Below are 14,396 nucleotides of genomic sequence, written 5' to 3' on the forward strand. Positions count from 1 at the left end.
ACAATGTTGAAGGGTCTGACAAGGTGTTGAATGATTGAAAAATGGCTTCTCCACCTTAACTCATTCGGTGTCAATCAAACAACTTGAAACCCAACTTTACAAACTGTCCACTCATCTCAATCCAAGGCAAAATGGGACTTTGCCTAGTGACACTGTCCTAAATCCCAATAATAATGGATGTTGAGTAAGAATTTTGTCATGCCATGACGTTAAATAAGACGCTTCCTAGGAGGCAACCCAATCTTTAGTTTATTTTATTGCTTTCAATAATGGGTATTATGAGTGTAGGTTGAAATGATGTCAAAGTGTTGAGAAATGTAAAATGGGTGATGGCAAGATCAATTCGGCAATCCACCGAATGCATTAAGCGTACATATTCATGTTCGTATTCTGGGCTTGAAAAATTGAAAAAGTGTACTGTCTAGTTAGGCGGTCTGAGCTCCAATTAGCGATCCACTTAAGTTCATTAAGCGGATGCCATCGAGTTTGCTGAATAAACCTTCAGGTTTGGTATCCATTTACGCTTCATCGATGAGATTTAGCTCCTTCGGTGATTCACCGAATGCATTAGGCGGTGTTAGTTGCAGTCCGCGGAGTGGGTCTGATTTAAATAGGCCTTGAGTCTTTTAAAGTTTAAAAACAAACCCTTTCATCTCTTTGTGCTTATTTTCCTCCTAAACTCCCAAATACCATTATTTTAGTGTTTTATACCTCATTTCACTTACTCAGAGTGCTTTGGATTGCTTGCATCTCGATCCCAACCCTAGTTCCATCGATTTTGTACTTTGCTACTATCTTTGAGGTTGACTTTCGATTTCTATCTTGTTATTGGTATGGGATTGTTGTTAATTTCGTTATGTCATTGTTTAATTTCTATGTGTAATGCTAAATAAATCATATTGAACTGTGCCCATGAGTTAAATATTTGATTTTGTGCCCAAAATTTCCAAAATTGATTGTGTTGGTTAAAATCTGGAATTGAACCCTTGTTTGTACTGGGTCTTGGTTGCAATAAACATGGGTTATGATTTGCCTAGTGTTGCCTCGATTGCCTGAATTTACCTAATGATAGATAAAGTGATGACTTTCTTAAGGGAAAAATCATCATTTTGGGTAATGCTTTGTGATATTTGGGGGAAGTTTGAGTACCCATGGGTAGAAAATCATGTGGGTAGATTGTGAAACACATTAGGAATTAGTTATTGTTGCATATTGTGGTTGAATTTTTGAAAATAGGAACTGGGTTGAACACTACCTGTTCGGTGGGCTTGCTTTAGCTCACCGAGGTAGTTAAGCGAATTGCCGAGTAAGCCCTAGGTTGCCTTTTATGCTTTGATATGTGACCTAGGGTACTGTTCCATTTGGCAAGCTTGTATTAGTTTATCGAAACCTACTCAATGTATCACCAAGTTGGAGTGAACATATCACCCTTTATGCCTGTTCATTTTAATTTTACACTGTCACTTTCGGTGGACTTGTCTTAGTCAACAGAAACCAATTCAATATGTCGCAGAGTTCGAGATGACTCTTCCCTCCATGCCTATGTTTTTTGAAATCGTGCACTGTCAACTTCAGCGAGCTTACCTAAGCTCATAGGTGAATCACCTTCCCAATAGGTGAGCCTCAAAACTTAATTTTGAATTGTGTTTTACCGATTCTATGTTTGAATGATTGGGCCTTGTAGGAAATGGCTAGAACAAAAGGAAAGAGGGTAGTAACATCTATCACGGAGTTTGAGAGTGAATCTCCTCTCCCTACTTCTCCTAAGAGAAAGAAGGATATAGAAATCAACGAGCCATCTGAGGCTACTCGCCAACAACAAACTACTCTGTGCTCCTCTACGCGTATGAGTGAGCAACCTAACAAAGTGGTTGCCAGAAAAAGAACGGACATCAGGTCCAAGTTGGTTCAGCCTCCTCTAGCTTAGTCCCATACCTCACATGTTCTCCTAATCAATGCTCCAAGGGCCCTCAACAGGCTCAAGACTACTGGAGAACACACAATTTTAGAGGAGAGATGACTCTGCACAGAGGGAGTCATAAATGACTACCCGACCATCTTGGATACTTTTTTAGTTTCATAGGTTTGAGGTGTTTAGAAAAGTTCAACGTCCTTATGTTCAAGCGTGGGTCCGAGAATTCTACACAACCTATATACATGCCTTACCAAAGAAGAAAAAGGGCATAGTTTGGTAGCCCTTGGAAGAAGTAAAATTGTGTGGCAAGATGGTACAATGCCACACATGTGCAATCAACACTGCCCTGGGTACTCTAGAAAATCGAGCTAAGATGTTTAAACTCCGGATGCAACATGACCTTGATTCATTTAAAGGTTGGCTAGTACCTCTGATTTTTGATGCCTCTCCTCCATGGATGGCTGACGGGGAAAAATTAGAGAAGAAATAAGTGAATGTTGGAGCCTAATATTGGTTTGGATTCATAAGAAGAAATATCACGCCTTCACAAAATGAATCAAGCCTCCGGCACCCAAAGGTTGTCTTAGTTGGCACAATTATTATAGATGAGATGTTGATGATGGATAGACAAGAGAAGAACTCTCTACCTTTCCCAGTCTTGATCACATAACTATGTGAGACTTCTAGAGTTCCTTTTCGGGAGAGGACTGATGTGAGGATCACCCCTGCCTCGTCCAATGACATCTAGAAGATCAAGGTAGATTACTTGCGAGATGATGTAGCTCAACGAAACCACCACCGTACTACAACAATAAAAGCTTTTAGTGGCAATACAAATAGCCACTAAAAATTTTACCGGCATTTAGTTAATTGCCATTGGATCCAATATCAATAAAGGATTTAGCGACAATTACAAAGAGTGCCGGTAAAGGTACCACCTATTGCCGCTAAAAGGTTTCAATTTTAGTGGCATTTATTTAGCGGCAATAACAATAGCCACTAAAACCACCTAGAATTTACATCTTATATTGTCACTAATGATGCACCTTATTAGCAATAAAAATATTCACAAATTGAAAAATACTAATATTAAGAAATGATGTGTTTCATTAAATCACAATAAAAAAAAAAAACAACTATTTATTCATTATCTTTTAATGTTAACAATTAACAGGAAAAAGGTATTGAAACAATTAAAATATAAAGAAAAGAGTTATTAAGAGAAAGTAAATTAACTGTTAATATCATTATATCTTTCAACTATTATAGTTGAAAACATATCGCGAGGTATTCCTTCACTTTGTCAGCGAGAGGGAAAGAATAATCGGTTTCAATTGCTATGGCCAACACATTCTTGTAGGTGTTGGTGAACAAATGTGGTGCTGCAACTAAAATACAGTAGGAGAGGGAATAATTCCAAGTTTGGCAAGCAGGGTGACTTCAGAGGAACCAACTTTATCACCCTTCTTGATGAGCTTCGTAGGGGTGATAATTTCAAGAGTACCCTTGTTAATTTTAGTAGGACTGTTGAGCATCTGGAAGAATATATTGTAAGGTAAGGAGAAATAACTTCTTAGTAAACAAGTGAAAATCAAAATCCTTTGGAGCATGAGAAAAGTACCTTGAAGAAAGAGGTCTAAGAGGGGTCAAGACCAGATTTTCCAGGAGGGACAACAACATCAACATTCAACGGGAGCCACCAAACCAACACGAGCAGGTGCTCCAACATGTTAACATAAATGGAGGACAAAAACTCCAGCATAAAATATAATATAATTAAGGACAAAATGAAACATAGTATAGATAAAACTTAGAATCAATTCAAACATCCAAAATGACCTTTTTCGAACTTCCCAATTTTACTTGTTAAAAGTTGACAGTAAAATCTATTTTGTATGTTTGCAGTCGCATAGGATAGTTATGCACGTGGTGAAATACTTCATATACGTTAGCCACAAAACGTAGTCGATGGTGTTAATTAATTAGTTATCATCAAACAGGGTGGAGGAAACAAAGAAAGCACATAGACTCCTCTATCATAGAGAAGCATGGAACCATGAGCAAGATCTTGTTTTAATTTTGGCGAGAATCGTGTGGTTGACTATAAAATTAATTCTATTTTTATCTTAATTTGGGAAAGAATCTTGTTGTATAAGAACAATCTTGATCAAGAAATTTTTGTCTGAACATCACCCCTTTTCCATTGTCATACTGCACATGTTAAACTCAAGTCAAACTTACAAATTAATAATCGGTCAATCTCAGAAATTAGAGTCAAAGTATTGCAAATATCTATTATCACTTAACTAAATTGTCCTTCGCGAGATAAGAAGTGAAAAACCTTTGAGAAAGCAAATCAACCTGATCTAGAGAGTAAATTAACTAGCTCCGGTGCAATGGAAATTTGGTTGTACCCGAAATGACCATCTAAAAAGAAATACCATCCACGCCCCCAAGCCTATCAAGCATTTGGCCCATAAATGGCATAGGAAAATGGTCTTGCAGTCCATGCATTCATTTTCCGGTAGTCCATGCATACACTCCACCCGGTGACCTGTCTTATAGGCACTAGTTTTCTTTTTTCATTTGCAACTACCGTAATTCCTCCTTTCTTTGGCACACATTGCATGGGATTCACCCATCTGCTATCCGCAGTGGGGTACACCACACTCCCATCAGGCCACTTGATGATTTCTTTCTTCAACACTTCTTGCATTGGTGGGTTTAGCTTTCTTTGATGCTCAACGCTTGGCTTGCATTCACTATCCAATTGTATTTTATGAGTGCAAATTCCCAAGGGGGGGGGGATTGCCCATATTATCAACAATTGTCAATCCAATAGCTTTAATGTATCATTTCAACACATCAACAAGCTCAAGAAAATCTATAGCAATGATGATGGGCAAGGTTAAACTTGCCCCCAAAAATACATACCGAAGGTGGGATGGGAGTACTTTCAACTCAAGCTTTGGTGGCTCTTCGATGGATGGTTTAGCGGGGGGACTTTCTTGATTTTTAAGATCAATGTCGAGCTTCAACGGATTCTTAGAGTATGAACCTAAACCTGATAGAGCAGCCACAACTTCATCATAACCTTAAACTTCATCTTCATCATAATTTGGAAGGACGATAGTGAGAGGTTTCCCCACACGAAACACCTCACTTACACTAGTCACTGCCTCATCAATCACATCAAGGGTTGAAACTACATTAATGTCACTCGGTTGCTTTATCGATTTGCACACATTGAAGGTAAAATCTTCATCATTTACCAAAAATTTTGATTCACCACTTTCAACATCCACAAGGGCTCTTCCGCTAGAAGAAAATGGCCTACCTAATATAATAGGCACCTCACCATCAATCTCACAATCCAAAATGACATAGTCGGCCGGAAAAATGAACCTATACACTCTCACCAAGATATCATAAAGTATGCCAATGAGATACTTAATAGATCGATCAGCCATGAGAAGACGCATTGCTGTGGATTTAGGTTCACCCAACCTAAGTTGTTTGAAAATGGCATACGACATCAAGTTAATACTTGTCCCCAAGTCACACAAAGCTTTGGAAAACTGAAGTATCCTAATAGTACATGGAATAGTAAATGCCCCTGGATCAACTTTCTTGATAATCACATTGCTTGGCATGATGGCACTATAACTATGAGATACCTCCACCGTTTCAAAATCCATACTCCTTTTCTTGGTGACTAGTTCTTTCATGAATTTTGAATAGCCCAGTATCTCCAACAACACTTCCACTAAAGGAAGATTTATAGATAAAGTCTTGAACACAAATAGAAAATTTTGAAACTTTGCATCTTCATCCCGCTTTTTGAGTCTTTGAGGGAATGGTGGACTGACTTTGGGGAACAGTTTAATAGGCTTTGAAGAAGAAGTATCCCCATCATAAGATGTTTGCAAGTCCTCGGTGGTGAGTTGTTTTGGACTTTCCTCAACCCCTTTAGGTTTGTCATTTTTCGGTGCTTGGTCAGATTTATCTAAACCAACGGCCTCATCTCCTTCTTTACTAGTGGTTGCCTCACCATTCACTTTCACATTGCCACTTATTGATTTCCCACTCCGAGTCAACACCGCCAAGCATTTATCATGATTAACCTTTGAATTAATCATCATATCATCTGCATACTTCTCTTGCGGCTTGGATTCTAATTGAGCTGAAAGTTGACTCATTTGATATTCAAGTTTCTTGATTGAATCCGAGTTTACTTTAGTGTTGAAGGATGAGAAGTCAGCCTTCATTTCTTTCAACATTTCGTCGGATCCTTCCACCTTGTTTAGAATGTGGGATTTCAAATAATCCATCAGAAAGCTTCTAGAATTGTCCCTAGATTTTGGGCTATCACCCATGTGCATGTAACAAGCATCATAGTCATCTTCTCTTCTCCAAAAGTTATTTTGGTCAGGCCAATCTCGATTGTAAGTTCTCCGTCCATCCTCACTATATGTGTACCAACCTTGGTTCCCTCCCGCTTTTAAAAATCCCGGGAAAGAACCCTTCTCTAGTCTTTTTCACCTCTTTGTTTTCATGAATACCCCCCATGACCTGTTTTGTTAATAATTCCATCTCGGACGTCATCTTGGCCATGTTTTCATATCGCTCTTGGTTATTCTCCACTTGATCTTCTCTAGTTTACCAAGCACGATTGATTTTTGTCATCTCATCAAGAAGAGTAGATGCTATATCGAACAGTTGTTGCATGATTCCTCCTATAACAAGCTAGTCAACCACACCTTTGTTGACTGAGTTGAGGCTCCAATAGAAATATTGTAATAACACATTACTTGGGAGTCCATGAGTTGGACATTGGAGCAACAACTTCTGAATCCTCAACCATATCTCATGGATTGGTTCACCATCCACTCGCTTAAACTTCTGAATATTATCCCTCAATTTCACCATATTTGAGGGAGGGAAAAACCTTAAATAAAATGCATCAGTGAGCTCTTTCCAAGAAGAGATTGAATCCCTTGGTAAATCGTCCAGCCACTTCGTTGCCTCCCCTATTAAAGAAAAGGGAAAGAAACAAAGTCGGACGACTCCTGAATGATGTTCTTGAAAGAAAATGGCCCACATACATCCATTAAGTTTCGGATGTGGTCATGAGGATCCTCAGTAGCAAGACCTCCAAAGAGACCGTTCATTTGCAACAACTTCAATATAGTGCTAGTCACATGAAACACCGCATTACCCACAATTAGAGGCAATCAAATAGCACCCGTACTTCCCAACTGATCTTTATTGACATCGTGCAAGTTACCGATGTCATCATTTTTCCCAAGTTTGCTATCATTGCTCCTGTTAACACTCATCTCTTCACCTGCTTAAGAGCAACCATCAAATTACAAAAATAAGTTATTCAGCTAGAACAAAATAAGTTCACAACTAAAAGTTAGTAAAAGAATTCTAAACACCACTCCCCGGGAGCGACGCCATCTTTGATAACGCTCAACTACACTTCATCAGATTCTAAGTGTAGGCGGTCTCTAACAAGTATAAACCCAACTAAGAGTTGGGATCGATCCCACAGGGAGTGATAAAGTAAAGAATTCAATTATTAAGTGATATAGTGTTCTAATCGTTTGTAGATGTAGATATTTTCGAAAAACTAAAATAAATAACAAGGGGTTGGCAATTTATGTCAAATGGGGAGATTTGAGTGACAGTTAACCACTACGAACAACCGGGAGAAACCAAGTAGAGGGTAGTTCTTGGGAGTGTTATCAATTGAATGCCAATTTCGCTAAATGGGTGATTTTTATTTACCAAAAATTGTTGAATCTTAGTGGGTAGGCTAGGCTTTAGGTGCAATAGTCATTTCTCAATCAACTATCATGAATCAAGCGAGTTCTCTCGAACCTCGACAAACATAACACATATAAACAACCCAATACCTCGATCAATCTACTTTTTCAAGCTAGATTAGTAGGATTGAAGTTAATTAGACCCACTTTCTCAAGCTAAGTATACAATAACCTAATCTCTACAATCATCAACTAATAGTTTTAACTCTAAATCTTCTTTCTCAAGCAAGCTTAGAATGCTAGGCTAGAATTGCATTTGCAACTACAATTCATTAATTAAAACTCAACTATCAACTGAACCCACTTCAAATCAACAACAAAATCAGTAAATACTAACACCCATAAGCTAATTGAAATATTCAACCACATAATCACACCCCCAAGAATGGGGGTTTTAGCCAAACATCATAAAGAGCAAGAAATTGTTACCAATTATGTTTTACATCAGCTTGGGCAACAATCCACAAGTCTTCGAAATGCTCCAATTAAAGCTCAAAATCAAAATAAACCCTAAATCTCTACTCAAAAAGTCAAAGAACAATGTTTAGAATGTTAGGGATCAAAAACCCAGAACTGGACAATAAGGGAACCCATATACTTCTTTTAAAATTTACATTTATACGTTCCCAGAATTTCAGCTTTAGAGTCATTCAGCGAAATAAGTTGGGCATTGCCAACCTGGTCGGCGATGAACCGAATGCGCCCTTCCATCGCCTTCTTGGATTGAATTTTTACCCTTTCTTTGTTGTAACTTTAGGAGATCGAGGTAGGGCTCACTGACCTGTTAGGCAACGCGCAAAGTGCGTCTCTTCTCGACTTTTTGGATTGCCTTTTCACCAACTACTCTTTAACTTTTGGCGGGCTAAATTGGCATCCCCGACCATTTCGGTGACTCACCAAAATACCCATCCAATCGCCAAGTTGGTATTGTCCTTGGGCTGGCCTGCTGGAACTTTAGGCGAGTTGAAGGTCCACTCGGGGACTCACCGAGTAGCTTTGGCGAGCATCAGCCTTGCTTTTCTTCAGCTTTTCTAGTTTTTTCACTCCTATTTTCCCGGTAATGCCCTTGCGTTGCTCTTTTTCCTTCATTGCTACAAATTAGCATTTTAACATCAGTTTAGAGCATAAAATAGGCATTGAGGACTTGAAAAATTTAAATATTAAGCCCTAAATGAGTTGAAAACCCCAATTCATCAATGTCATATGTGGGCATGAGGTTTGATATTCTTCCAAATGTGTTAATTGAACCTTTTTTCTTTCTCGACACTTATTGGTGAATCCGTTGTGGCTAACAGAGTCTATAGAACTTGTCCCATCTCTTTATTCCTTAGAGTCACTCATGTTGATCTTGTACAACTTGATATGCTAGATTTTTATGTTACTATTTGTATGGATTGCTTGCGGTCTTTTTATGATTCTATTGATTGTAGAACCCGAGTGGTCAAGTTTCAGTTTCCAAAGAGCCTATCCTAGAGTGGAAATGGGAGAATTTTATGCCTAAGAGTCAGATTTTTTCTTGTCTAAAAGCTACGAAGATGATTTCTAAGGGTGCATATACCATCAAGTTAGGGTGAGGGGCATGGATCCTGAAAACCCTACTCTTAAGTCAGTCCCCATTGTAAATGAGTTTCTAGAAGTGATGATCTACCCGATATTCCACCCGAAAGAGAAATAGACTTCAATTTTGACATTCTCCTAGATATGCATTCTATCTCTATTCCTCCGTACCGAATGGCTCCGGCAGAACTTAAAGAACTAAAAGAGCAATTTAAATATTTGTTGGATAAGAGTTTCATCCGACCGAGTATCTCTCCATGAGGTGCTCCAGTTTTGTTTGTTCGAAAGAAAGATGGTTCACTTCGTATGTGCATTGACTACCGAAAATTGAACAAGGTTACCATTAAGAATAAATATGCTCTTCCAAGGGTAGATGATTTTTTTGACCAACTATAAGCAACAAGTTACTTCTCTAATATTGACCTCCAATCGAGTTATCACCAATTGAAGGTAAAAGAAGATGACATTTCAAAAACAACTTTCCAAACTCGGTATGGTCACTTTGAGTTTTTGGTGATGTCTTGTGGCTTGACTATGCTCCGGCCACAGTTATGGATTTCATGAATTAGGTGTTTAGACAATACCTAGCTATGTTTGTGATTGTGTTTATCGATGACATCTTGATCTACTCAAGGAGTAAAGATGAGCATACCGATCATTTAAGGATTGTGTTGGAAGTCCTCAAGGACCAACAACTTTTTCCAAAGTTTAGTAAGTGCGAGTTTTAGTCAAGATGAGTGGCTTTTCATGGTCACATTGTTTCCAGAAAGGGTATTGAGGTAGATCCATGGAAGACATATATGGTTAAGAGTTGTCCTAGACCTACATCCCCTTTAGATATTAGAAGTTTCTTGGGTTTGGACGATTACTACAGAAGGTTTGTGGAAGGGTTTTCTTCGATTGCCTCTCCATTGACGGCATTGACCCAAAAGAAAGAAAAATTCTTATGGTCGAAAGCATATGAAAAGAGTTTTCAGGAATCGAAAGATAGACTTACTTCAGCTCCGTTGTTGACTTTAATGGAAGGAACCGATGGGTTTATTGTCTATTGCGATGCGTCAAGAATTTGGTTAGGATGTATCCTTATGAAAAATGGGAAAGTCATTGCCTATGCCTCAAGGCAACTTAAGGTGCACAAAAAGAATTATCCTACCAATGATTTAGAACTAGCGGCAGTTGTGTATGCTTTAAAGATTTGGAGGCATTACTTATATGGTGCTTCCCCTTCTCTTTCAAACTCCTAAAACCAAGGTTCGACTTGCATGTGTTAAGCATATAGTCTGAGTAGCATGATGTTCACTTCTTAGCGCTTAGGCCACTACATAAAAGTAATCTTTTCGCTCTTTTTCTCTTACATAACAACGATGGAGGAGATAGTAAGCATGACTTTCTACGCAATGATTTCTTCTTCTCTTATGATTTCTCAAGTCATGTCGATGTTTTTACTGACCACAAAAGTTTGCAATATGTGTTTAACCAGAAAGATCTAAATCTTCGTCTAAGAAGGTGGCTTGAATTACTTAATGATTTTATATGAGTGTTCTCTCTCACCCCGACAAAACAAATGTAGTGGCAGATTCTCTTAGTCGATTGACAATGTGAAGTGTTTCTCATATAGAGGATAATAAGAACGAGTTGGTGCGAGATGTTCATAGATTGGCCCGAATGGGTGTTAGGTCGGTTGACTCTAGTAAATGTGGTTTTGTGGTCCATAATTGTTCAGAATCATCCTTTATGTCATAAGTGAAATCAAAGCAAAGTCTTGATCCAAATTTGGTTGAATTAAAGGAAACGGTGCTTAAAACGTTTGTTGAAGCTTTCTTCCAAGGGGGAGATGGTGAGCTTCGTTATCAAGGCCCTTTGTGTGTTCCCAATAGAGATGACTTGAGAGAGTAGATCTTATTAGAAGCCCATAGTTCTTGATATTCCATTCACCCCGGAGCCAACAAGATGTACTGTGACTTGCGAGAGGTATATTGGTCGATGGAATGAAGAAGGATATTGCAAAATTTATGGCTAAGTGTCCTAATTTTCAACAAGTGAAAGTTGAGCATCAGAAATTGGGAGGTTTGTCCCAAGACATTTGTATACCTACTTGGAAGTGTGAAGACTTGAATATGGAGATCATTGTTGGTTTACCCTGCACTCGGTGGCAACATGACTCGATTTGAGTTATAGTAGATCGAATGACAAAATTGGCTCATTTCATTCCCGTCAAAGTTTCTTTTTCGACGGAGGACTACACTAAGTTGTACTTGAGAGAAATTGTTAGGTTACATGGAGTACCCTTATTATCTCCGATCATGGTACCCAATTCCCTTCTCAGTTTTGTAAATCTTTCCAAAAGGGGCCTGGTACTCGTGTTATGCTTAGTACAACCTTTCATCCTCAAACCGATGGGAAAGCGGAGCATACTATCCAATCTTTGGAAGATATGATGAGAGCGTGTTTAATTGACTTCAAGGGTCCTTAGATTGAATTTGCATATAATAATAGCTATCACTCAATGTATTGGATGGTTCCATTTGAGGCTCTATATGGTAGAAGGTGTAGATATCTGATAGGCTAGTTTGAAGTGGGTGACGTTACTTTGATAGGTCCCGAGTTGGTATATGAGGATATGGAGAAAGTTTGGCTTATTAGAGAAAGGTCAAAAATGACTCAAAGTCGACAAAAGTCCTATGCCGATGTTAAAAGAATAGATCTTGAATTCAATGTGAATAATTGGGTCTACTTGAAAATTTCACCCATGAAGGGTATGATGAGATTTGGAAAGAAATGGAATCTTAGTCCCCGTTATGTGGGCCCATATCAGATTTTGATGCGTATTGGTAAAGTTTCTTATGAACTTGAATTGCCTAACGACTTGGCATTCATGCATCCGATTTTCCATGTCTCCTTGTTGAAGAAATGTGTTGGTGATCCTACCTTTATATTACCATTTTAGAGTCTTTGGATAAAGGATAACCTTTCTTATGAAGAAATTCTAGTTGAGATCTTAGACCGACAAGTTTGAAAAATGAGAAATAAAGAAATTGCTTCGGTGAAGGTTTTTTGGAGGAATTAGTTAGTTTAGGGTGCTACTTGGGAGGCCGAGGCCGATATGTTATCCCGTTATCCTCATCTCTTTCCCTCCATCCCTAATCTAGCTTGAGGTATTCAATTCCTTATGGTTTACTTTTTTGGTTTCATGTATCTTAGATATTGCCATGATTTCCTCATTATGCATGTTCATGAAAAACTTGATTTTTGAGAAAAATGAGTTAGCTTGATTGATTTCTTCATATTTATGTGCATTTGAGTATGATTTGCATATAGACCTTATGAAATGATGTTTTGAACATGTTTTAGCTTGGAGTTTATGTTTTCTCCTCGGATATGTGGATTGATGTGATTGCATTCATATTGGGCTGTTAGGTTTAAGTTTCTACCCTCCATATGATGTCTTGAATCCCATTCGAGGACCAATGTTCCCAAGTGGGATATATTGTAACACCTCGTATTTGGAAATAAGGAATATTTTAGTTTTTCCAAAAGCCTGGTGCAAGTACAGATGGAGCCACCGACGATCCGTTGGTGGGACCACGTACCATAGTTGGCACTGTTGTTGGAAAGTCCAAGTTGAGTTGAAATATCTAGTCCTAGTACTTTTTGAGTGTTCACCAAGACGGTCCGTCATTCAAGGTTCGAGCCTCAAGTAGGTCTCGTAGGAGAGTCCCAGACTTAGTGAGATTCTAGGACAAAAAATTGGGACCCACACACCGTACATAGGGTCCCGACGTTGGGGGTCCAAATATGGTTGTCTCTGAACCCTTCGATGGTCGACCAAGACGGTCAGTGGTATGACCTATAGATTATAGGTCAGACCGTAGGCGAGGATCGTTAGTTATTTTAAGGGGCTTCTTGGTATTTTCCTTAATCGTTTTAACCCAATACTATGTCATTTTACCCTTTACCCAAAGCTCTATATAATGATTTTTAACCCCAAAACACCCAATACAATTTACTCTCCTAAATTCCTAAAAGATGAACAAGTCGTCCTCTCAAATATTTCTCTCTCTTAGGAAGATGAAAAAGAAGACTAGGGTTTCAAGGTTAAGTCTCCAAATCCTCCATTCCTTGCAATCTTTTGGCATCAAGTAATGATAATCTTCACCTATGGAGCTCTTTCCTCCATAGGGTTCCTAAATTCTCCAATTTACAAGTTAGAAATCTCCAACTGAATTTAGGGTTTTCTTCAATGTCATGGTTCCTTTCAATGTTGATTCAATTAATTATTTTATGAACTATTATGCATGAATTGAGATAATTCTATGTTATAAGATGAACTCCCATGAACTCATGCTTGACCCATATTTTCTAGACTATGATGATTGAAAGTGGGTTTTGAACTACGAAAGATGATTTTAAGAAGATATGCATGTTCCTATCAAATTGATGAAAATGATTTAAGTTGCTTTGAGAGTAAAGCATAAATGTTGTTGGTTTTGATTGTTGTGAAAGGATTTCTCACATATTACTCTATATATGAATGTGAATGGGTTTTCTCACATAAAGGATTCTTAGAGTTAAAGGTTTTCTCAACTAAACTACGAATCAAGTTTTAGGATCTATTCTAATGGTCAGACAAGAGGGGATTACCCATGTCCTAGTAATGATTAGACAAGAGGAGATTACCCATGTCCCTTAAAGATAAGATGAATATGATTGATGATTATTCTGTGGGAATTATTCTCAGCACCGAGTGGACAAGTGAAGATTACCCGTGTCCCATAAACTATGTTGCACTATAGGTTTTCTTAGATAGACATTAGCTAGTGTATTCACTTAGGCTAGAAGTTATGGTTCTTACCTTTGCAAGTAAGGACACCCCTTTTTGGTGTGGGGTCGACACTGGATTCCATGTTATATCTCACATGGTCTTTATGACCATAATGATGAACTAAAGTTACTTCTAGAAGTATCTCACACGTGTTTAAAGATGATTTTACTTACATTGACCATGATTATGATTACACTCTAATCTTTTATCTTATTTTTTAAACTTGGTCTTTGCATATTGCGAAAGGTCCCTTTTAGCATGATTTGGTAAC

General features: G+C 38.2%; 1 protein-coding gene across 1 annotated transcript; it reads right to left on the reverse strand.

The window, feature by feature from the left end:
- Positions 1 to 5,010: 5,010 nt before the first annotated feature.
- LOC125821608 (uncharacterized) lies at positions 5,011 to 6,291 on the reverse strand. The gene has a single exon (XM_049501026.1). It carries the CDS (start codon positions 6,289 to 6,291, stop codon positions 5,011 to 5,013), a length of 1,281 nt encoding a protein of 426 aa, XP_049356983.1.
- Positions 6,292 to 14,396: the final 8,105 nt, after the last annotated feature.

This window comes from Solanum verrucosum, unplaced genomic scaffold (genome assembly GCF_900185275.1).
Source record: "Solanum verrucosum unplaced genomic scaffold, falcon-dt-bn FXZP01000126.1, whole genome shotgun sequence".
NCBI classification, from domain to species: domain Eukaryota; kingdom Viridiplantae; phylum Streptophyta; class Magnoliopsida; order Solanales; family Solanaceae; genus Solanum; species Solanum verrucosum.

Coding starts and splice junctions, on each gene's coding strand:
- LOC125821608 (XM_049501026.1), bottom strand. CDS start 6,291: ATGGGTGATAGCCCAAAATCTAGGGACAATTCTAGAAGCTTTCTGATG.